The sequence below is a fragment of the Telmatherina bonti genome (assembly GCF_933228915.1).
Source record: "Telmatherina bonti genome assembly, chromosome: 21".
NCBI lineage: Eukaryota > Metazoa > Chordata > Actinopteri > Atheriniformes > Telmatherinidae > Telmatherina > Telmatherina bonti.
This window is the reverse complement of record NC_136630.1, coordinates 18,323,465-18,346,659: the sequence shown is the minus strand read 5'-3', so window position 1 is coordinate 18,346,659 and position 23,195 is coordinate 18,323,465. Positions and strand designations below refer to the sequence as shown.

General features: G+C 40.0%; 1 protein-coding gene across 1 annotated transcript; it reads right to left on the bottom strand.

Moving 5' to 3' along the window:
• Nucleotides 1–20,489: 20,489 nt before the first annotated feature.
• On the bottom strand, nucleotides 20,490–22,987 carry nog2 (noggin 2). Its single transcript, XM_079260386.1, is given in 4 exon segments — nucleotides 20,490–21,220; nucleotides 21,223–21,312; nucleotides 21,315–21,681; nucleotides 21,683–22,987. Coding segments are annotated over 4 exon segments (630 nt in total). The 5' UTR covers nucleotides 21,755–22,987; the 3' UTR covers nucleotides 20,490–21,119.
• Between the last annotated feature and the right edge of the window lie 208 nt (nucleotides 22,988–23,195).

Sequence of the window (23,195 nt, the reverse complement as noted above, 5' to 3'; positions counted from 1 at the left end):
CAGCTTTTCATCTCTAAAATGGAGATGAATGTGTGAGAGTTTTTAATATGGGTACTCTCATGCTACTTTATTTTTTAGGTCTAAATGGAATGGAAATGATCCAAATAACTAAGAATAAAATTTGCTTGTTGTCAAAACACACTCAGATGTATGGGTTTACTCTGCACCTAGAGTCCAGTGCAACTATAAACTGTTATAATATGTCAAGTCATCATTCTGATTTGCACTTCCTCTTTACAGAAATACCTTTTAAAATAGTTTCTGTCATTTATTCAAAATGACAAATGCGGAACTCAAGGAGTGGATTATGTTACACGAATCAAAAACAGGAAAGTATGGGCTAACAGAAAGAGATCTAGCATTACTTTGCTTCATCAAACTGCTGAAGCCACAGAGGAAAAATGTATTAGACGTGTTGACTTAGTCGCTCAGGTGAATGGAGCCAAGACTCGTGAGGAATCCTGCTTTTCAAGGCAGGAGAAAAAAAGTCTGCTTGTGTTACTGCAGCCTTTCCCATCTCTGTCCATTGGCCTTTCTCTGGGGGTTCCTGAATACCAAACACAAGTGCATAAGCAAACACTTTGCAGGAGCGGATAAAATCTGCACTATGATGCTTTGGATTAGCTCCGACATCATGTGCCTTCAGCTGTTCCTGGCTCTGCCTCCCTTACTCTCCTGACTGGTGGAAGCAGGGTTTGATTAAGTTAAATCATGTTTATTAATTTTCATAGATATTGAAGATAATTTTGCTCTTCAGTTGATCACAAAATCTACAGAAACGTTCAGTTCTGCTGGTTAGGATTTCCCATTTCACATTCCTTCAGACTGTGTAAAGAAATGGGTATTCAAACAACTTAATTCTTCATGGACTAATACCAGTCATTAGTGGTGAGAGTAATAAGTGGGTCAAGTGACTGACACTGATTCAGTGTGCAATAGGGGCATACTTTAAGTCTGTTGAAGCACTTGAGATAAGCAATCAGTATGGGACTCTCGCTTTCGCTTCCAGGCTTTTAGCTGCTTGAGACCAGGGGGGTAGATGAGCTTCAGAAGGGTGGAGCTCATTGTTGTTGGCAGGGCTATTGTTTCCTGTCATACTATGCCAAAAATGGGCTTAGGTGCCAAGTCAAGTTTATCACTTGAAGTCTCCTAATAGAATTCAGAGGGGAAAGGCCCTTTAATAAATAACTAAAAGTCTTTCTGGACAGGTTAACAGCAGATACTATGTTGATTTTAATGTCACAGATGTTTTCCAAATTGTTCATTAGATGTGTCATCGGATGTGTAGACAATTGTCAAACGGGGACGGACGGAAATCACAAAAAGGTGCTCCGGGATCTGGGTTTAGACCGAGGGAGCCGACACCTGTCTGGTGTCCGGCACTCTGATCCCGCGCGCTCCTGTAATCCAGCAAACACCTGAACAAAATGGAACGACCCGAGTCTTTAATAAAGTTCTGACAATTATTCCTATTGTCTAAGACAAATACGTGATGGACAGTCTGTCACGACGAGTCACTTTCCTCTGTTCTAGTGCGTAAAAATAAAATCTGCTGTCTGCAAAGCTGCATGAATGCCAGGAGGGTAACAAATAAAAAAAAGGTACAATGACCCGAAACCTTGCTTACCCCAATGTCGTCTTCTTTGTCACCGAATCTAAATTAAAAAATGAAAGAAAAAAAAAAAAAAAAAAAAAAAAACTTGCGCCGAGAGATCCACAACAGTTACACTTGAGCTTCTGTTCCCAGTCGGAGACGGTCCTCTCCGAGCGCAAAAGTCTCTCTGCTGCTTTACATTTGCCTCTTCAAAATACTGAGAGATAACACAAACTGGAGACAGTCACAACTAAGAGCTGTACCACTGAACCCATCAGCGCACGACGCTCGAACCAACTGAAAGCTGTCCAGCACATCCTTATGTAAAACGAGCCCAGGGTAAGCGACTCCCCATTAAAATCAATCCCAGATTTTCCAAACCTTGTGCGCAAGGGAGAGAAAGAGAGGGAGAGAGAGAGAGAGAGAGAGAGAGAGAGAGAGAGAGAGAGAGCACACCAGAGCGAGAGTGTGTGTGTGTGTTTTTGAGGGAGTGAGAGAAAGAGTGACAGAATAATCTATAGATTATTAAGGGCTGGTGCGTTTGCCTAACTTTAACTTTACCAGCTGTTTGATGATGTGTATAATTAAGTCCCATCGTCCAAATTACACACACACACACACACACACACACACACACACTTAACTCTTTGTGTCAAGACGTTTCTATCCCTTTCAAACAACACAACTGATCACACTTTTACAACAAATACCTCCGCCGCTTTACTGACTCATTGTTAGTGTGCTGCCTGCTCCAGACCCTGCTCGGTGTTCTCAGGCAGCCATATGGAGGTCGTAATGAGCACACAAGGTTGAACCTGTTGAAACAGAGAAGGCTTTGCGGGGCTCCGGGGCCCGAAGAAACAGGAGGCATCTGCAGTGTATTAGAATGTATCAATCCTAATAACAGCCCCAACACATGCTGGATTTATCTGAGTGCGTCAAGGACGAAAAATGTTCATACTTTAATTATATCAGCACTCAAAAACTAACAAGAACATCAATGTGTTGCTTTCTTTTGCACATGTGAAGATGGAACTGTGCGGGTTTTTTCCAAAGAGATTCGTTCTGGGTGTCAGCCACGACATTACATTAAGTCATTACCTGCATTCATCCATCTTAGGCATCCCACAATGTGCTTTGTGTGTGTTTTTTAAGCGTATGAGCAGTTTTGCCCGTCGAGGAGTGAATGCGTAAAATACCAGAGAGCTTAATGAATTACATGTCCACAAATCAGCAGAAAGGAATTGTATCAGTAATGCCATATATCACTGCCTTTGTGTTTAATCAAAAAGAGCCAAATAGCATGAATGATGACTTTTGCCACATGCATTATGTGTTTATTGGTTTGCCCGTCTCAGTAAATCACGTCTGACCAATAGAATTCATTTAGAAAATGTGTACAGAATACGTTACATATGTAAAGCCAGCCCAGCAGAACCGCGTGGACGACCACAATTCACTTTATAACCCCAGTTAATTTACAGGCGACAGGCCGTAAGTTGTCCTGCGTGTTATTACAGGTGCAGCGTGCCCGTCTGCTTAACGCAAGCTGCGCGGTCCAACACATTTCGTGCACGCCGTGGTTCTGCAATACGTTGATTCTTGAAGGTTCAACTTTGCCATCTTCCCAGTCCGCCAGCCTTAATTATTTATTTTAATAATGCATTTAAAGATATCATGACATAAACCTTTCGTTAAAAGAAAAACCAAGGAAATGAAAAACAGATAAATAGGCAAGTATTCTTATCAGCAGTTGACTGAAGTGAATGAGCACGTGTGCGCGCGCCCGAGACTAACCGCACACCTGCAGCCGGTGCTAATTAACGACGTGAACGCGCACAGAATTTAAAAAAAAAAAAAGAAAAAAGAGAGCCAGCTTTGACAAGGAAAACTGGCAAGCTTAACTCAAAGTTCAACAAATGCTGCGTTAAGTGTACAAACATCAAGATTCGCCTATTTTTTTATTTTTTTATTGTAAACTTATGAGGACATTTATCTTCTTGCTCATTGATCTCAATGTAGTTACTCACTTATTGGGACGATTAGGTTTTTTTCAATTTAAATAGTCTTTCCTCTCCTTTGGTATATTCCCACGTGTATCAGAGCTGGGAATAACTAATCTTCAAAAGGAGGCACGATTATTTTACAGCAAATTACTTTTAATTCTCTCTCGTAGCCCAACTGTCCCATTTTTGGTCCTCTCATATAGCCTGCCTACACGCAAAAAATTCTCTTTTAAAATGTGGAATTGCACTGGAGACGCATTTTAATTGCTTCCCAGTGTTTTAAATTAAAACGATTGATTGAATTGAAGATGGAAGACAAATGAAGAAGAGAAAAAAAAATCTAATATAGCAGATACTTCTTACTACTTAGACCTAATAAAATCCATTTAGTTTAAAATTCTCTATAATTACACTGGATCAAAAAAAAAAAAAAAAAAAAAAAAAAAAAAGATAAAGGCTACCAGACATGCCAAAAACTATGTAAATGACGTCTCAAGTCACAAAAAAAAAAAAAAAAAGATTAGAATCAAAGAAAACAGGACAGACAGGCACCACACTCACTCGCTGTCAGACGAAATTCAAACTGGGAGCGCTCCTCGATTCTTTAGAGTTGTTCCACTTGGATCAGTCTGCTGATTGTGTCTGCAAAACAAGCTTCAGTAGTCTGCTGGTTCAAAGCTCCGGGCTCTCGGTGCTGGGTTCCCTGCGGTGCACACCCTGAAAATGTCAGCCTCAGTTTTATTTTCCTCGCTTCAATTTTTGGCACCCCTGAGATTGGACACAAGAAGAGATGCTTACCTTGACGAGAAAGTACCCCCCCACCCCAAACCCGGGTGGTTTTAAATGGTGACAGGGCGACATCTTGTGGTGAGAAATATTTATTACTCAATGGAGCTTAACAGATCGCAGATCAAACTCGGATAACTTTTTGGCCCCAAACTATAAGAACATCTTCTAGAAAGGACTATAATAACACTTCATAGCAAGATTATATAATAATAGAAGAAATTAACCATTTTAGAATCATATTTAATGATACAGACGTCATGAGAAAAACACATGTGAAACAATCAGATTAATGATCTTGCATGTACATTAAAAGTGAATCAAACACATAACTGAAGCACAAAAACTGAAAAAACTAAAAGAATTTCCCTTATTACTGTTATTAGTTACACCTGTGTTTGATGAGTCAGAAAGCACCGTTGCTGAAATAGAACGAAATGACTTCATGGGATTTATTATCCTAATAAGTGTGGATGGAGCTGCAGGAGCACAACACACAAAGTGCATGCTCAAAAAAACTAACATCATTTTATTGTTGTGTTGGTTGGATCAATAATAACAATGATTATAATCATGACGCCTTGAATCACTGGTTTTTCCAACACTAGAAGTTTAAAAATGTACCTCACGCTGTACTTGTTTGATTTAACACAACAAAACTCAAACGCAACTCACAAAAAACTTTATGCATCCACAGAGAACAAATAGTTCAGTTACATGATGTTGTCAAGAAGCCTGATGGCTTAAGGAAGAATGGTGGGTGGTCCTGCAGTTTAGGCTGTGACATCTTTTAAGCAACAATAGGCACTGAAAAGAGTCTGTGGAGAGGGGTCCTTTATGATACCCAGGGCCCTACATCTGACAGGTGAAAATAGTTCCTAAACCGAGAACAGCGTATTACACTTTCTGCTGCTCTCACAACTCTGCAGGGCCTTTTTCTCTTGTGCACTGGAGCCAGCAAATCAGAATATGGCATACTTTCCACTGTGCTCCAGAAGAAGGTAGTGTAGAAATTGAAGATGCAAATTTAGGCACATATGATAGACATAATTTAGCCATTATTATAAAAACAAAAAGAAAAAGAAACTAAATGGGCATCAGAAGCAGATTGTCAAAAACAGAAATCTGTAACCAAAGCAGAATAAGGCAGAAAGGACTGGACCAACATCAATAATTGCAACAAAGACAGTGTGATGAAAGAGAAAAATATGCAAGAACATCTCAGTAAATTAGAATATCATGGGAAAGTTCAATATTTTTCATCAGTCATTATAGAATGTGAAATCCATATATTATATAGATCCATTACACATAGAGTGAAACATTTCAAACATTTATTTCTTGAAATTTTGATGATTGTGGCTTATAGATAATGAAAACCCAAAATGCAGTTTCTCAGAAAATTTGAGAATTACATTAGATCAATATAATAAAAGAAAAAACAGAAATGTTTTTTTAAACAGAAATGTCAGGTTTCTGAAAAGTATGTTCATTTCCATGCACTCAATACTTGGGTGGGCCCCTTTTGCATGAATTACTGCATAAATGCTGCATGGCAATGGAAGCGTTCAGCATGTGGCACCGCTCAGGTGTGATGGAAGTACAGGTTGCTTTGATCATCTACATAGTTGGGTCTGGTGTCTCTCATCTTCCTCTTGACAATACCCCACGGATTCTCTATGGGTTTCAGATCAGGTGAGTTTATTGGCCAATCAAGCACTGTAACACCACGGCCATTGAACCAGCGCTTGGCACCTTTGGCAGTGTAGGCAGGTGCCAAATCCTGCAGGACATAAAGCTTGTCAGCAGAAGGACGCATGAAGTGCTCCAAAATTTCCTGGTAGATGGCTGTGTTAACTGTGCACTTCAGAAAACACAGTGGACCGACACCAGCAGATGAAAATTTGCTTTCATCTGAGAAACAGCCCAGTCCTTTTTCTCCTCAGCCCAAGTGAGATGCTTCTGTCTTTGTCTCCGGTTCAGGAGTGGCTTGACACGAGGAATATGACACTTGTAGCCCATGTCCAGGATTCATCTGTGCGTAGTGGCTCTTGATGCGTTGAGTCCAGCTTCAGTCCACTCCTTGTAAAGCTCCCAAATTCTTGAATGGATGTTGCTTGACAATGCTCTCAAGGCTGCGGTTATGCCTTTTGCTGGTGCACCTTTTCCTTTCACTCAACTTTCCATTAATATGCTTGGATCCAACACTCTGTGAACAAGCAGCTTCTTTAGAAATGACCTTTTATGGCTCTCCCTCCTTGTGGAGGGTCAATGATCGTCTTCTGGACATCTGTCAAGTCAGCATTCTTCCCCATGATTTTGTATTTTCTGAGACACTGCATTTTAGGTTTACATTATCTTAAAGCCACAATTATCACAATTTCAAGGATTGAAAAGGTGGTATAAGGTCCCGATGTCCACAGGTTGGGGTTGTGCTTACAGCCCAGCACTATGCAGGGCGTTTGGCATTTGCCAGAGAACACCAAGATTGGCAAATTCGCCACTGGCTTCCTGTGCTCTTCACAGATGAAAGCAGGTTTACACTGAGCACATGTGACAGACATGACAGAGTCGAGAACGTTCTGCTGCCTGCAACATCCTCCAGCATGACCGGTTTGGCAGTGGGTCAGTGGGGTGGCATTTCTTTGGAGGGCCCTGGGTTCCTCCTAATGCAAAACAATGCTAGACTTCATGTGGCTGGAGTGTGTCAGCAGTTCCTGCAACACAAAGGCATTGATGTTATGGACTGGCCCGCCCGTTCCCCAGACCTGAATCCAGTTGAGCACATCTGGGACATCATGTCTCGCTCCATCCACCAACGCCAAGTTGCACCACAGACTGTCCAGGAGTTGGTGGAAGCTTTAGTCCAGGTCTGGGAGGAGATCCCTCAGGAGAACATCCGTCGCCTCATCAGGAGCACGCCCAGGCGTTGTAGGGAGGTCATACACACTACTGAGCCTCATTTAGACTTTTTTAAAAGACATTACATCAAAGTTGGATCAGCCTGTAGTGTGTTTTTCCACTTTAATTTTGAGTATAACTTCAAATCCAGACCTCCATGGGTTGATACCTCTGATTTTCATTGATAGTTTTGTGTGATTTTGTTGTCAGCATATTTAACTATGGAGAGAACAAGATATTTAATAAAAATATTTAGTTCAAACAGATCTACAACATGTTACTTTCGTGTTCCCTTTGAGCAGAATATATATATATATATATATATATATATATATATATATATATATATATATATATATATATATATATATATATATACATACATATATATGTATATATATATATATATATATATATATATAATATAAATATATATATATATATATATATATATATATATATATATACATATATATATATATATATATATATATATATATATATATATATATATATATAATGTTTTCTTGGCGCACTTTGGGTCTCCTAATGTCATTTACACACCACAACCTGAGTGTCATTATGTCATTATTGACCATGTCCGTCCTTTTATAACCACGCGATCTCCATTCTCTGATGGCTACTTCCAGCAGGATAAAGAACCATGCCTCAAAGTTTAATCATTATCAACAGTTATTTTGTTTTACATGACCAAAAGTTCTTTGTTCTTCAGGCATCTCCACAATCACCAGATCTCCATCCAGTAGACCATTGTTGGGATATTTGCATCATGATATGTAGTCAACAGCTATACAAAAATTGCGTGACACCATCTTGTTAATATGGACCAAAATTTCCAATCCACATTTCCAACACCACGGCAACTCTTTGCAACAAAGTATTAAGGCAGCTCCAAAGGCAAAAGAGGATCCAATCCTGTTAGCAAAGTGTACCTAATGAAGTGACCGATGATTATACATTCATGTACCTTCACTGTCACTGGTAGAGAGCACAGAGGAACCCAAGTGACTATAAGTTTTAAAAAACATCAGAGGAAGAGTGGCAGGGTTTGAAGACAGTATGAGGCCGAGTGAAAGTAATGCAAGAGTTTTGGGGAAAATATGAAAAGGAGGTTAAGTTATACAGAGACAGAGAGACCTAAGAGCACTTAAAAAGATAATGTGGTCCCATGTGAAAATAAACAGCTTGAACCCTTCTTACTCCATACAAGTAGCCACTTGGGGAATTCTGTCCACTTGCTTTCCTTCTGTAAAATTGTCATAATTTTATATAACTTCTTGCACACTATTGCTCAGAGCTCAGCAGCTACTTTTCAAAGATTCAAGGCCTACATATGAAAGGGTATAATACCAGCATGTCTTTGCACATGTCTCCCTGCCTCCTTATGTCGTACTACTGATTTTGTGTGCAGCATCAACAATTCATCATTAAGGAAAGTGAACTATCAATAGATAGCCTTTTCCAGGATTATTGTCCCATCCATCATTTTGACATAACACCACTGAAGGTGGCCTCTTCCCATCTCTCAGTGATGACTCAACAAGAGAGTTTTTATATGAGGATACCTTGAGGCCACAGCAAGGGATCTGCAGTAACCCAATCTGCACTCATGCAAGTTCAGAGGAGTTGTGTTGGCCTGTGTGTGTGCATGGGAGTGTGCTGTTAAATTGGTTTGGGATTATTTGGGGGTTGGCTGTTTCCGTTTGACAGCAGTGACTGTCAAGAATGACTGTGGGGAATTAGTTTTCCTACTGGTTGCACATAGTGCGTGAATGATTGACCCACTGAGGAAAATGTATTAGTGGAAGTAACTGTACATTCTTTTACATTCATGTATGCATTTCTGTGCATTAAGAAGGGGGTTCAGGTGCCTCTCCGGTGGTATTTAGACCCTTCATTTGTGTGGAATCCAGCATCATTATCCCAAAGTGTTGCCAGCTGGAAGCATTTGGGAGTTCCCATTTGAACTCTATGTGTGTTCTGAAGATGTAGAGACTTGAAGAGTCAAAACTCTCTAATGAAAGCTTATGCTCTGGTTCACATACCCCCCTGATATTCATGAGCAGCAGAATCTGGCACTGTCTTGCTGATTAGCTAATAAATTGTGCAGCGAACAACAATGCCACCCATGGCTACAGAGACTCTTCTTGAATTAGTTGTAATCCAATGTGCTGGACGCTGATGATTGAGGAGGTTAAAGTCTAGCACACTGACAGTAAATAATGTCCTAATGAATATAAATGTTCCAATGTTGTCCAGTTGCTGGTCTGTATCAATAAACATCAAAAATAGTAATGATTACCAGCTTTGACTGGTATAGTGATCATTTAATAATTATTAAAACATGGAAAAACAGCATGCGATAAAGTGTTCGGTATAACTTAAAGTTCATTCTAATCATATGTATGCTATGTAGTGTGGCTTCTACAATTAACTTCTGCACAGGTCACCCAAAACATCAGCTCTTATACTTTGAAACTCCAGAAACATCTTTTATTTTTGTGGCAATGTTTGCTGTCTATCTCTTAAATAACTGTGTTGATTCTCCAGTTCCACCAAAATACTGACATGATGGCTCTCTGCTTAACATTAATATGTAGGAAATATACTACCATTCCATTTACTTGCACAGATTGTTGTTTTTTAATCTTTTGCTTGTTTAGATAATCTTACAATTTCAAAGTAATTTCTGTTGTTAGAATCAGGCAGGGATAAGGATATGTGCAGTGGAGGCCAGAGTGTGAAAGCTGGTATTGTTTTAGAGAATTGAACAAGGAATCAATTTGGCTGTGGTGCCACAACACCCCCGTTGTGGTATTGCATATATAACTCGAACACTTTAAGGGTTTTTGGTACAATGTGGGAGATTTTTTTTGTTTTTGGAAATACAGATCCATATCCTTGTGGTATGCTCTTATTCATTTACTAGCTGGTTGGTTTGTTGCACAAAATTGGTTTGGTCAAAGAAAAAAAAAATGATCAGGGTTTGTTTCAACAGGATTTCACGAATTTAATTGTAAAACTGGGTCCCATTGTTTCATACTGTCACTGTTTCCACACATACTGCAGTCTTGAAATTTTCCTGAAATATTCTGGAGGCAGCATGTGAAAAGTCAATTTTTTGTCAGGACTTGTTTTGGGGAGAATTTCCAACCAGCTCCATAACATCATTGGAGGACTGGCAGGTGAGGCATTATATGAATATAGTTGTTAGTCAATTTGTATGCTTTATGAGAGTTGCTCCTTTATTTGTGTATTTTACCTTCCACTGATGTGCTTGCACATTTACCAGAAAATGTCTATTGTTAAAGTGTAAAAACAGCTTATGGTGCAAACTGACTTAGCAGAAAGAAAGGGTTTGTGACTTATTGGTATGACCAAGAGCATGTTTCTTTAGACATGCTATGAGTGTGTCTGCTGTCAATATTTACACATAACTGAGCTTTATTTTGAGCTAGCAAACAGTAGCGAACTAAACTTCGGTGGTGTGCTGACTTAATGTGTAAGCATGTAACATTGGGATTCTGACATACTTGTTGCAACTTACGCTAGCAGTTAGATACTGCATACAGTGTTAGCAGCATGGTTTTTACACAGACAGTACAGTAAATGATGAGTTTCCAGATTCAGTCAAATTTAGTTAATTACAGAATGCAAAAACAAAACAAAACAAAACAAAACTGTAATTACTTTATAAATTTGTTGATCTGATTCATTAAAATGTCCCAAGTGATCACTGATCTAGTTATAGATAAAAACTCATGAAATCTAGTTGTTGTAGCCATGATGGTATTACAGGCTTCATGCATACCACCACAAGAAGGTCCCCTCAGCCTTACAACCATTAATTACATGCACTTTACAGAAGATAACATGATATTTTCACCACTAGATGACAGTGTTTGTCTAGTTTGACAAGTCCATTGCCTCCTTTAACTTTGCTAAACAAATGTAAATAAATTGCATCACAACTGACAATGGCCTTCATAAGACAGTCAAAAGTGAGCAAAAAGACACCCAGCTGTCACTGTGATTCCAGGTGTCTTGTAACTGCTGCAATAAAAGGCTTTTCTACAATATCTGCCTTGTATTTTTTTTACCCTGCAGACATGGAATGAATTGTGGAATTGTGTGTTTTCATAAAAACAATCATATTTGTTGAACAAGGGCAAAGAAAAAACAAAGAAATGGTAAGGCAAAAGCTTTCTTTAAACCCGTTTCATTAGTTATCTTACATTTTTCTCAACCAATGTCCTTAAATATATCTTTTACTCAATGGTGTTGATGTTTTCTGTACGGCTTAAGTCTCAAGTATCAATGGATAAAAGGTGTTTTTTGACAGGCTTTGTGAGCAGCTTTGATCACATTTTTAAAGTTTTCAATATTAAAAAGATACTCACTAAATTCTGTGATGTTGAGTTCACAGTTTATTTGACTGAAGGATCGCCTGAAGCAGGACTTATTTCAGGGGCATATATACGTTCAGCTGAACACTATGGGAAATTGACTCGACAATTGTCTCGCAAATTACCAGAGTATTACATCGTCTTGTTCATTGTGGTCTCTTTCAGTGTAACATGAACCATACCTAAATGAGACTAAATGCTCTCTGATTCAAACAAGTTCGTAGCCATGTTCCCATGGGGTCAACCCGTGTGCACCATGAGCTGAAAAGCGTCCTATTCGGCTTTCTCTTTATATTCAGACTCCATTGAGAAGTGCATGCAGGCAGGCATGCAACAACGCACACACAGACTCACAGACACACAAAACCCTGCCCCTTTGAGTCCTTACCACTATAGCTGTATATGTCCATTCCCTAATTGGTGGTTCTTTTTTCAAAGGAGTGATTATGTGTGTATGTGTTTAGAGGCGTCCTCTCTGTGCAAGGCGTCTCGATTCAGTCCATCTCCAACGCCAGAGGGGACAAAAGAGGCACCCGTTCCTCCTCTTGGGGCAAGGGGCCGTTGACACCAATAAATCCCCCCTTCCACTTCCTCCCCGGTGTGTTGGGGTTATGTCAGGAATGTCCTGGGTCCTATTGTCCCCTGGTGCTCTGTTTTTGGTAACCCATCACCAGGCATTCTCTGCTGCTCACTCGGCCTCCTCCCTCCCCCTTACACACCATACATGAGCACGCACACACACACACACACACACACACACACACACACACACACATGTTCATCCTCACTCCGTGTGCTGTGTGTCCCTTGGTCCCTAACTCTGAATAGACCACCTCGGCTGAATACGACAGACAGGCAGGCGTCAGGACGTCAGGTTCAACAGCCCAAGTTTTGCACTGCAGGCCAATGGGGAAAGTACAGCCAATTATTTTCACCTGTTTGGTTCCCCTTGCTGTCTTTGTCTAATCGGAGAAAGGAAATAAAACAATGGCCTGAGTGTCTTAGACTCCACTTGTAATGCTGATTCTGTCTTTTCAGTGGGATTGAGTACACCATCTCCCTTATCCATTTCATGGTTTTAGAGGACAAACTAATTTAATACTCACAGAACTTCATTTAAAACCATACGTTTTCAAAATGTTTCAAGTTTTGCTTTTTTCTTTTTTGTGGAAAAAACAGGACAGGTCTATTAATCAAAAGGTGTATAATATTTGTATGTTGGATGAATTTAAATTGTAAGTTATAAAAGTAGCTGTAAAGTTTTTTTTGTTTTTTGTTTTTTTTTCCCATTTCTTAATGTTTTATCTTGAATATCAAAAAATCTGGAGAACATACTTGACAAGGCTGCATGGAAGCCAATATTTGTAGGCTGTGAATTTGAGGACCTCAGGTAGCATTGTATTAAAAAAAAAAAAAAAAACAATGATGGAAATCATTGTATGAGGTCAGGAGTGCTTGTGAAACCATTTAGAGTAAACAGTTTTTTGCTGGATTCCAGATGCAGGTGAAAACTCAAACATAACATTTAGCACACAAACATCCAAAAGTACCTCCACTTTTTCTGGACATGAGATGCTTTAAAATATACTAGAATAAAGAGATGATGCTGTGATCAATAAAAATGAGGAATTTTATTTGGAAATCATGGGCACTGCATCCTCCAGACTAAAGAGGAGCAAGATGCCAGCCAGCGGAGGTTTGGGGTGCATGACATAGTTAAGTGGCACATCTGTGATGGTAAATTCTGAACACTGTTAAGTTCATTTCAGGGGGAAAGTGTAGTGTGTGTCATCTTACACTTGTCACATAAGAGTGTTGTTTTGATAGGCTTTATTTTACACCAGATCAAAATTTCTAACTTCAAGATGTTTTGGTGTGAAAATCCAGCTAAATAGCAAATTTTTTGCCCTCGATCCCCTATGATTCTATTGTATCTCTGTTCTTATCTATTGTAAGGCAGCGCTGGTATAATAGCTGCATGGCCTAAGCTTAAGCTCGGCTCTGTATTGCTCTTTTGTCATGAATGTTACGTGTTTGTATGTCTGACCTTGGACGAGCTGGCTTGAACTCTGAATTTCCCCTCGGGGATGAATAAAGTATCTTTGATTTGATTTGAATGAAGAAATAATAAATTGCATTACAGAATACAGCTGAGGTTAAACCAGGTAGAACAGCCATGTAAGCCATTTGTTGACTAGTTCATGCTTACACACATTTACAAAGCAATTCATAAAAAGCATATCAATGCACTACACAAAGGTAAATGCATTGAATATGGCTAATTTTTTATGAAGCAATTATGATGAGTTAAGAGACAAAGGATGAAACAGGCCATTCTTATTTGGCTTGCTGGGCACCTTATTTATCACTAAAATCAGATTTTCCTGAGGTTTTTACACGTTGTGGTGATTTTTCATATTCCTGCTCATGGTCACATTCATACACTGCATTATTTATATATTTTGTCACATTAAATATCTGCACTTCTATCTGAAAAAAAGGTCAATTCACATGGACTTGTTTTGAAATTACTGTAATTTAAGCTAAAATCAAAGCAAACGACAGAGGAATCCTTAAAAGGCTTCTATAAATGCTAACAGTTTTGGTCTTTCATTCATTCTGAATCTTTTTCTCATTTCCATATTTAAATCAAAGTCTCAAACTTCTATTTGATCTCTTTTAAATCAATGCTGATTTTACTTTGAATAATCATAAATATGCTAATCAGCTAACAGGTTCATCTCCTGTGCAGGATTCCATCCGACTCCAGCTCTGTTGTCAATCTGTCTAGTCCAGAAAGGACTTCATTACCTTCATACTCTTTCTTTCACACTAACTGGTTTACACATGCAGGAATTCTTTTTGCCATTCAAGACATTGTGCATCCATTCACTGCAAGCACTTCATGAATTCATTCACTCTCATAGCACACATGCTGTTACTCAGCTTATTCTTAGCTTAATTACCATTCACTGTGGACACATGGAGGTAACATCACATTCTGATATAGCTGCCTCCTCCTGTCATCTGGCTGCATAACGGCTCACACTACTGCCAAACACCAAATTCCACAAGTATGATTTGTCCTTTGGCACGAAGGATGTATTGTATGCCTTCTGTGTATGTTTAGGTATGTGTGTGTGTGTGTGTGTGTGTGTGTTTGGTAGAAGGAGTAGGTGGATTGTACACGTTTCCAAGTGAGGCGCCATTGCGGCCTAAAAAACTATTAGACTCTGTAAATACACACTGTGGCGAAAGTAAACATTCTCAGCATGCCATCTAGTCGCACAGAGGGGTACTGGGAGACAGCAACTGGACAGATTGTGAGGGGGAGGTGTGTATGTTTGTGTGAAACTGTGTACATGTGTGCATGTAAGGATTACAGCAGTGATCAGTGAGCTGAGAGGAGATTTATATGGAAAAGGTAGATTCTACTGGAGTTGGGAGTGTGTGTATCTAATCAAACACACGTTAAGAAGTCAAGAAGACACATTAAACATACTATGTGTGTGTCGTTATGATGGTCAGACGCTGATTAAAAGCAAGAACTGTTCATGTGGGCAACCAATGAATGCTGTCCAATAACGATGTCTGTCATCTGAATGCGTGTGCACAAAGTCTGTGTTGTGCAGCTGTTTGCCTGACTCTGCATCCCTTGTAGCACTTACCTGATCAAAACAGGTAACCACTGAAAGGAATATATATATATATATATATATATATATATATATATATATATATATATATATATATATATATATATATATATACATATATATTAGTAAGGGACAAAACATTATTGATTTCAAAGGACAGTTTTATGAGTCTGAGGCCTGAACTGCCAATGGGAGACAGTACAAGTAACCATGGAAACAGAGCTCAGAATATGCACTATTCCCAGCCCTGAGAGTGCACCACCACCCACAACTCTATTTTTAGACCCTACTTTTCGCATACAATATCTGTTACATCTAATAAGAGTTAAACTGAGTAATCACCAAGCATGACTGCAGAAATGTGACTCTGACACTATGTGTCTCATTAAAATGGTAGCAGCACAAGAGTATATTGGATGATCAGGATCTTGCAACATGATTTGGAGTGCCGAACTGTGCTGAACTGGAACTCTAAGGATGCAAATGACTTAAAATAGACTATGTTCAGAGCATTATTACTTTTCAAATCATTGACATTAATAGATGAGTGGTGGGAAATATAACAAAGGTATAGAACAATGACACACACATTGGGTTCAAGAGACAAGTCAGAATGAGAAATTGTGATTTGTCAACATCCAAAACTCCACAGTTGTCACAGTGACTTCCTGTCTGCACTTTACAGGAAAACCCTGATGTGCTCATTAGGTGCTCTTCACAAATAATTTATAATAAACTGAATTTATTTGAGGCTGCACGGTGGCGCAGTGGTTAGCACTGTGGCCTCACAGCAAGAAGGTTGCTGGTTCAATCCTTGGCTGGTTTGGTCAGTGGCCTTTCTGTGTGGCATTTGCATGTTCTCCCCATGTATGTGTGGGTTCTCTCCAGGTACTCCAGCTTCCTCCCACCATCCAAAGACATGCATGATAGGTTAATTGGTCACTCTAAAATTGCCCCTAGGAGTGAGTGTGGTTGTTCGTCAACCTGCCTGTCGCCCAAAGCCAGCTGGGATAGGCTCCAGCTTCCCCGCGACCCTGAATTGGAATAAGCGGTTCGGAAAATGAATGAATTTATTTGACCTTTAAAAGCCCAAATTCTACCAACCAAGAACTGGAGTACTGTGACTGATGCATGTTCTCATGTCTTGGCAGCATTGCTGAAATGTCCTACCTGTCTATTTCATTATCACGATGAGCACCAGTAATTGACTACAACTGCAGCTTGATAACAATAACCAGCAATTTGATTAGGGTTTCCTGCTGTTATTTAACAAAAAGGACCACTGTGTTTATGGAATGGCATCTTCTGAACACTGTGCCTGCTCCTACTGCTGCTGACTCCAGGTCAGGTTTGTCAGCTCTAACCGACTTGTATGGTTGACGTAACATGAGCAGCTGGAAAGGTTCTTATATGCTTTGTTGTCTCTTAAAAAGACTCTCATCTCTTCATTAGCAGCTCTTCTTTTCTAACAATACAGTACACTCAGACGCAATCGTTGTTTCTTAAGTTAGGCTGGGGTTAGTGTTTCTGTGATGGAATGCTGGGTCTCATCTGATTTTCTCTATGATTTTCTCTAGGTGAATGTGTGTACACACACACACACACACACACACACAAACACACACACACATATATATATATATATATATATATATATATATATATATATATATATATATATATATATATATATATATATATATATATATATATATATATATATATATATATATAATATATACATACATGTATATTATATGTTACATATATATATATATATATATATATATATATATATATATATATATATATATATATATATATATATATATATATATATAATATATATACATACATGTACATTATATGTTACATATATATATATGTATATATATATATATATATATATATATATATATATATACATACATATATATATATATATGTATATGTATAAATCATATCTATGTTTATATGCATGTTTCCCCTGTGTCCCCTGAATGCTCAATCTAATACCCTGTCATCATCAATAACTTCGCCAGTGCTGACACACTGGCTTTTACAACTATGAGGTTTGGGCTTACTTGCAGCCACAGACCCTTGTCTCCATCTCTGTCTGTCTTTCAGCCCACAGCACCATCCAGAGTGGTGCATGCATGAAATCAGCATACGTAGCTTGCTTGCACACTTACTCTGTTTAGATGAGACATGTCCACAAAAGTATGGATGTCTCTTCCACATTTGTTGGAGATAAAGCCCCTGCAGACCCTTTACCACCCACACCCACAGATTGCTCCCCAGTCACTCCCAATTGGACCCTAATCCATCATAATAATTGGCAATCATCAGGAGACAGAGGCTCATCATCTTCACCGCTGAGCATGTCAGCCCCTCCTTTCCCATCATCCCTATTCTAATTGTCTCCAGGCCCTTGCTTAACCCTCCTTACAGCAGGCAAAAATGTGTTTTATCTTCCATTCATATGAGTGTGTATGTGCATGAAGACTCCAAAAACTACTTACTATGGTATAGGACCATTTGTATGCTGGCGAATGTGCAGTGAGACTTTGACAGATGACAATGATGGTTGATGAGTGTCTGACAGGGAAAAGGCCGGCAGTGTCTTGACATTTTATGGATACTGTGACGTGGATGCTTGTTGGATGGATTGGGAAGCTTTTGTTTATTTATTTTTTTTACCACTATAATGTGTCAGTCAACTTTATCTGTTGCTGTTACAACTGCATATTAATTATATCAAGCTGAAGCTTTGACAATTTCTGCAAAAATAAACGTTTGATTTCATCAGTTGCATGAAGAAGTTATGTGTCTGAAGTGAGAAAACGACTGGAAAGTTGTTTATATGAAGTGTCATAGATATATAAAAATAGAGTAATCTATAATATATGTGAACTTTTTTCTTTATTGAATGGGGTTTAATTAGGACATGCTCAGTGGAATTGAAACATGCAGTGCTTATCTGGACAATAAATGTATGTAGCTTGCTGACTGTTTAATTTGCTTTAAACACACACACAAACACACACACACACACACACACACATAAAAGGGGACAAATCCTCCTCAACATCCTAATCTGGAAGCATTATGTTCTAACAATGACTAAAGTTATCATTTTTGTTTTGTTTTTTTTTAATCAAGAATTTTACAAACATTCTCATTTGCAGAGTTTTGTCCCACCCCTCACCCCTCGAACTCTACCGGGGATACACCCGAGAACCACAGGTCCACGAACCACACTTTGAGAACCAGTGATATGACTGGCTGGCAAAAGTTTGTTTCTGAAAGGTGCGCACCTAACTGGCTGGAGCCAGGGCGGCGTATTGCCTTTCACACGCTTCTAAAATACTCTCCGGGCAGAGCCTGAAAGGGTTACTGTTTCCCAAAGTGCCTCATTCTGCACAGTCGAGAGGGGGCGGCTGAGTGGCGCCGTCGAGTCAGAGACGCAGTTTCTAAAAACCCCGAGACATCATCAAGAAAGAAGCTGACAGTAAGGAAAGCAGCCCCCCCTCCCCTCCCCTCCTGCTCTCTCTCTCTCTCTCTCTCTCTTCCTCCTCCGCTGGCTTGCTGCCGTCCTTCTCCTCTTTTCTGCTTACCAAATCCCCTCAGCGGTTCTGTCACAATAACCGGGCGGCAAGTGTCAAATCCAACTCTGCCCGCAAAAAACACAAATCACTTGACGGCACACAAGATGCGCTCACTGGAAATACTAGATGCTTTTAGCTCGCAGACATTTAGTCATAGTTCTGTTTAAGTCGTTGATTACATTTAAGGAATAATATAAACACCATAAAAAGAGAGAGAGAGAGAGAGAGAGAGAGCTCTGAGTACAGAGAATGACTCCTTGCTTTGATTTCACAAGGCTGCGCGTCTCCAGCGCCTTTAATTGGCCATATCTCTTTAACTTGCGCACAACATGCCCAAACTCTCCAATTAATAGTTTGCTAATGTCAAAAACACTTGGTCATTGTTTTATAGGCACACACTTTCTCTCTCTCTCTCTCTCTCTGTTCCTCTCTCTCTCTCTCTCTCTCTCTCTCTGGGGCGGTCAGACTTGAATAGGCGCCGGTCTGCTCGAGTCCACCTCTATACAAATACCTCAGTGGAACTAGTGTGGAGCTTCCAGACCCCATGACGCTTCGCCATTTCATCATTTGACACTGTTTGAAATGTCTGAATCATATTTTACGCATTATGTTAACACCTCGCCTGAAACTGGCGTGTGCGTAGACAGTGGATGGACGTGCGTCCACCCCCCCCCCCCCCCCCCCCCCACCACCACCGCACACACACACACACACACACACACACACACACACACACACACACACACACACACACACACACACACCACACTTCTCTCTCACTGGCTCAGACAAATGAATGCCACTTCTGTGGAGGCGCTGGAGGTATGTGTTGCGCATTACACAGCGTTGTAAATCAGCCCGTTCTAAAATCACTGTGACGGCGTGGAGCGTCAGGCAGTCCACACAGAACCACTGAAACTTGGACTTAGTGCTGTTAAGTAACTTCACTCCACCGCATCGCCACCATCTGCATGCTGCTAGAAACAAAGAAAAGCACACACACACACACACACACACACACACACACACACACACACACACACACACACAGAAAGAGAGGAGCAACATGTTTTTCCTCTTAATTTTCATAAAATGTGAGTTTTTAGCTCTTGCAAATGAACATTTCTGAATAAAATAGGCTACCTTCTAGATGATATTTATAAAAAAAAAAAGAAAAAAAAAAAAGAAGAAGTTCCAACCAGTGAAAATACACCACTAGTCTCTCTGTTCTTTTCTTGCAAGGAAAGGTTTCTTTTGAGACATGTTCAGATGGTGTTTTTTTTCTCCTTTTCTTACAGTGTACACGCCCCCGGGGATATAGACCCTCCTTGTAAGCAACATGGCTTGACACTAATACATGTTGAAAAGATAGACTTTATTGCTAAAACGTGTAACCATAACATTTACACTGATATGTCTTACTTTTTTATTTCTTTCTTTCTTGCTTTTTTTTTTTTTTTGTCATTTTCAGAAATATTCAAGTAGACATCTTCCATATTTTTTTTCAGGTATACTTTCCTATTCTCTTTCCTTATGCTCTATACTCACAAATCGTTAAAATAATAAATAAAACGTACAGATTTGTTTATTCCTACAATACTATGTATTCCAAAAAAAAAAAAGCTGAGTTCACGCCTTTATATATATCTTTAACCTCAACTTTTTTCTTTTTTTTTTTTCTTTTTTTTTTTTTACAATTTAATTATTACTGATATTAATATTATACAAAAAGAAAAGGAAAACAACTCTAGGCAGCATTGCAGTGAAATGAAAGTCAGCATCAATGTCCAGTTGTCCAAAAGTTCACCTCTTGAAGAAGTGTAGCATATTATGGATTCCATCTTCAAAGTCTCATACAAAATTAAAAAAAAGAAGAAAAAAAAAAAAAGCTCTTCCTCATGAAGTGCTCCTGTTTCCCCCAAAAAACAATATTTCAGGGTGGAGAATAAAATATGGTCCTGGTTCAATTAGAAAAAATAGCTGCATTTTCTTAAATATGTACAATGTTGGTATTTCACTTAAAATGCTATATAAAAAAATAGATTTGCTATGGTGCCCACCTCTGTAGAGAGTTAACAGTGCAATAGAAACCGTATTTCCAATTCACCCGCCGTCGACCTCTGTTACTTCCTCAGAGAAAATCAACACGAACACTTGCACTCTGAGATGATTGGGTATTGCACCTGTATCCACGTACAGTATTTCTGTCTTAAAAATCCTTGGCAATACCACCGCAGGAAAACTTGGTGATTGACTTGACGGGTTTGCATGACATCCCTTCAGGGAAGGAGCACGAGCGCTCAGAGAAACAGTTTCCCTCCTTGATATAGCGTGCCAGAACCTCACGCCCAAATCTTTCCAGGTGTACATCACAGGGCAGTGCGTGTAGGTCCACAGCCACTGCAGGAATTTCCTGCGAGCTTTCTTGCCCACTTTTACCTGCTTTCCATAGGGGGTCTCTGTGAGGTCCAGCCTTTTAATCTCGTTGGGCATGGGTCCATGCAGCTTCATCTGGTTGTCTGTTGCTGAGAGGTTCACCTGCATGGGCGAGCTGATGGACATGAATTTGGGGTCAAAGTTGCTGCCGAGTTTTTTCCTCAGTGTCCTCTCGGCCAAGTCCTGCTCTCGGGGGTCAAACTCCGGGTCGGGGTCCTCCTTTAGGTCTGGGACGGGAAGGTGATCACTGGGCGATGGACGGAGGCGGGAGGAAATGCTGGGAAACTCCAAGGTGAACGCACACCAGCACGTAAATAAGTAGCGTTTGTGAGAGGCCCATTATTCCTCTTGTTCCGTAACTCTATTCGCGTGAAAATTGAGTCAGTTCTGATCCCAGTTACTGTGTTGTCTGCAGTGAGTAGCCCGGGACTTCATAAATAGTAGAAGTTCAGTCACCAGCAAGACGATACTTTTAATAGATCACGCCGGGTTTGAATGACATGGAGCGAGCAGAGTGCTTTGCTTTTTTAGAGCTCTTCAACTTTGCAGTTTGTCCACTGGTGTAACTGAAGCGTGAGATGTCCTTGTTTTACAGCAAGCGTTAGGTCTAAACAAGAAAAAAAAAAAAGCGCAAAATAGGGAGAACTCTAGTCTATTCAAACTCTATTCTGCCTCACCCCGCTCCTTGGATTCACTTAGGTTTTCTCTCGGTTGTCATGGTTACCCCGGGGACTCGAAGCCACGACGAACTGTCTACACTGGATGACAGCGGCTGAGGAGAGAGCAGCATGGAATGAAGTGTTTTCTAAAGAGACAGAATAGATCCGGTGCGTCCCGAGAGAGAGAAGAGGGCACAAAAGAGGACTTCACCAAAGTTTAAATGTCACGCGCCCGGCAATGAGCGCTGCCTTAGTCAATGTTATTTTTACGCACCGCTTTTATAAACGTGGTCTCTCTCAACGTCGCCTGACGCTCGCAGGTTTGACAAAAGTCCCCAGGGTGCACAGTCCATTAACTGGGAGGGGGGGGAAAAAGTCGGGGAAGTCAAGTCACTTGTGGTATTCCAGCAGTGTGTATGTTCACTTGAAAATGTCCACAGCTTAGATGAACTGTTGGAAACCAGCTTATTAAACACCCATTTATCTTCCCAGTGGATGTTACAAAAGCACAGGTTACTTTTATTTTACAGAATAAGTCTCAGGTTGTATTATTCCACAGAAATCTCACGTTTTTGCGTGGAAAAAAACCCCAAAAACTTTACAACGAATTGCAGTGTCGGTGCATTTCAACTGCAAAAAAAAAAACCAAAAAAAACAACGCATTCAATGTGAGAGTTTAGAGCTGGTTTTCAGTGAGCATTGCTGATTCCCTTTAGAAAAGTTCCCAATCGCAACGTCGCTGCACGAAGAAGCAGTCCATAATCTGGAGCGTTTTTGGCTGGTCTCTGCAAGCGGTCAATTCCTGAGGGAGCCTCGCTTCTCCTTTGATAACTGGTACAGAAGCTCCTACTGAGTCGCTCCTACTTCAGGAGTCTGAGAGACTTGGCGGTGGAGCATTTCTTTGCTTAAGCCCACTGTGTGTGAGTGTGTCTGTAGCGAGTGGTGTTCAGTCCCAAGTTAAATATCCCCCTCCGACGGTACAAAGTGTCAGAGGGGCCTGCCCACCCCGGCCACTTTCACTATGATTGACAGCCTCGGGCTACCCCCCACACCCCACACCCCCGCCCGCGCCCCCTCCTCTCACAACGTGGAAAATATCAGCCTCAGTGACAAGGATCAACT